The sequence below is a fragment of the Rhagoletis zephyria genome, unplaced genomic scaffold (assembly GCF_001687245.7).
Source record: "Rhagoletis zephyria isolate East Lansing unplaced genomic scaffold, Rhagoletis_zephyria_1.1 Rzeph_scaffold_07756, whole genome shotgun sequence".
In the NCBI taxonomy this organism is placed as follows: Eukaryota; Metazoa; Arthropoda; class Insecta; order Diptera; family Tephritidae; genus Rhagoletis; species Rhagoletis zephyria.
Window position 1 is genome coordinate 610 of NW_016164838.1, and position 2,559 is coordinate 3,168.

Sequence of the window (2,559 nt, forward strand, 5' to 3'; positions counted from 1 at the left end):
CACATATTTTCTAAGAATTCCTTTTTATGGATTATTGTATTTTAATTTTTTTCATATTTGATCAGGGACCAAAAATACCTGTTATCTCGAATTTACAAATTGAAAACGTTACCCGAATTCTGAAATTTAATGAAAACGTTGTTTCAAAACAGTTATTAGGTGAAAAATATTTTTTATTACGCCGATAATAGTTATGACTCAACGTTATTTTTACGTTGTTTGATAACAGTTATTGCCCAACGTTTATTTTTTAGTTTGTCTGATAAACGTTGTAAGATAAGAATATTTGCGAAAACGGTGATGGAGAAGAAGATAAAGATGATGAAAATAAAAGAGGAGGAGTGAAATAACTGTTACCAGACAACATAAAAATAAAAGTTGGGTAATAACTGTTATCAAGCAACTTAAAAAATAAATGTTGGGAAATAACTCTTAGTAGCGACGGAAAACATATTTCTCCTACATAACAGTTATCAGGCAACGTAAAAAGTAAAAGTTGGGTTATAACTCTTATCGGCGAAATAAAAAAATATTTATCGTCTAATAACAGTTATGGAACAACGTTTTTCCGATAAAACTTATAACTGTTATGTCCCTGTATTTGATTTATTTTTGTGTTAGTTCTTTTACCACTTTATTTTTTTTCGTTTTCGTTTTTTTTTTATTTTTATTCTTCTTCGTTTTAATAATTGTGCTATTCTAGTTGCATTCCCCTGGCGACTTAATATCGATGAAAAAGCCAGTATTGCAAGAATCTCGTCGCAGTTCACACCACGAATTATATGTATGATTGTTTACTCCACAAATTTTGCCCTCCTCAAAACGCAGCGACTGCGGGTAGATGAACATAGAAAGACAATCAAAATTTAAATAAGAATTTTATAAAAAGAAAACAACAAAAATAAACAAAACTCACTCACCGTTGGTCGTCGTTTCCTTGCACATTTATAACTACAGGTTACACAGCGCGGCTCATGAGTTAGCAAATCCACGAGGCAGGTGTGTTTGTGACCGCAGTTTATTTCATTGCAAGTTGGACGGTCGGCTGCAAAAACAAAGTAAGAGAAAATCGGAATAATGTTATTGATATGTTCAAGATCAAACAAATATTTAATATGCATATCGCACGCGTAATAACAAAGGCCAACAAAATTTCAAAAAATGTCTGCGGCACGGTGATTAGAGGGAGCCCTGATTCTTATAGGATTTTTTCCGTAGAATCAGAATCTGAAATTAGAAATATTAGATTGAGATTGAGATAGAGAACGAAAAATGACACTGAAGATGGCACAACGCCGAAACCGGTTTGTCTGCAAACCAAACTTGACAAGGGATGACGGAAATTCGTTCCAAAATAAATCATATTAGATTGACTTATTTTTATCTTACGGTGCGCCTGAACCAAGATTAAATCAAAGGTTGGCGGACATTGGACAATCTTGGAAGTCTCTAAAAATTCAAAACAGAAAATTATACATACAGGGCTATTCGAGACAAGTGACCTTGCAAATTTTTATTCCAAATTTCTTTTTAGCCGACTTCACAAGAAGGAGGCGGGTTATCAATTCGTCAGAATACTTTTAATTTTTTTTTTTATGTATGTTACCGCATAGCTGTGGACCACGTTAACCAATTTCTATAAATCTTTTTTTTTTAAAGGAAAGGTGTTACCTTACAGGTGGACCCATTCTAATTTGGTTTAAGTCCGATCATTGGATCATGATGATATTAACGATAATCTTAAATTTTTATATGAGAATTGAAGTCGGTTTTGTTTTTTGCTTAAAAATTATTTAATTTTACAATTTTTATTTTTACAGTTATATTGTATACGCTTTAGGGTAGTCCAAAAAAAAGTAAATTTGAGTAATTTTGATGCTCTCACCTCTTTCTCATGAGTCGACTACCGAAAATAATACCCGATTGTTTATTTAACCATTTCCTAACATTAACTATTTTTTATAGGCCCCTCAAAGACCCAAAAAATGCGATGCGGCACCCATAAAAATCGTTAGTATTGAAAAATGGTAAAATAAACAATTTAGTATTATTATCACACATTCACAGAGGATGTTTTCTGGCATTTCTTCGTCCATCTCATGGATTTCTGAGGCATTCCCTGCCACAGATCTCTATCGCACGCATCTCCGCATGGAAAAGAGTGGATATCGATTTATTAAAATTCGGCGCCCAAATATACCAGCTCCAGTATTTCCATCTTCAAGTTTTGATCCGTGTACTAAACTTCATCTCCGGCTTTTGATTCGGAAGCAGTTAGGATTCTCAGTGCCGACCTCTCTATTTCGATTGGGAAGGGTGTATGCTCACAAGAGAACTGAGTGCATCAGTTGGACGGGTGCGCATAGCACCTGTTATGCCGACGCATAGGTGACCATCGGCTTCACAACCGTGTTAAATGGCCAGCAGATCCCTTTGCGGGAGGGGCCCCAAGTTTTTCTAAAAAGTCGCGCGCAAGCGAAGAATGCTCTCTTCGTCTTGTTGGCGGTTGAATCTAAATGTGTGTCCCATGTGAGTGTCTTATCCAGCCCCCCACCCCCG

At 35.4% G+C, this 2,559-nt stretch overlaps 1 protein-coding gene across 1 annotated transcript in view; it reads right to left on the minus strand.

The window, feature by feature from the left end:
* Nucleotides 1-479: 479 nt before the first annotated feature.
* The window catches only part of Fs (Follistatin), a gene marked incomplete at its 5' end in the record, with an annotated part of 21,096 nt that continues 19,016 nt past the window's right edge, over nucleotides 480-2,559 (minus strand). The window contains 2 exons of the mRNA XM_017630454.1: nucleotides 480-831; nucleotides 921-1,045. Coding sequence (XP_017485943.1) covers nucleotides 700-831; nucleotides 921-1,045 — 257 coding nt within the window. The remainder of the gene's footprint in view (nucleotides 832-920; nucleotides 1,046-2,559) is intronic.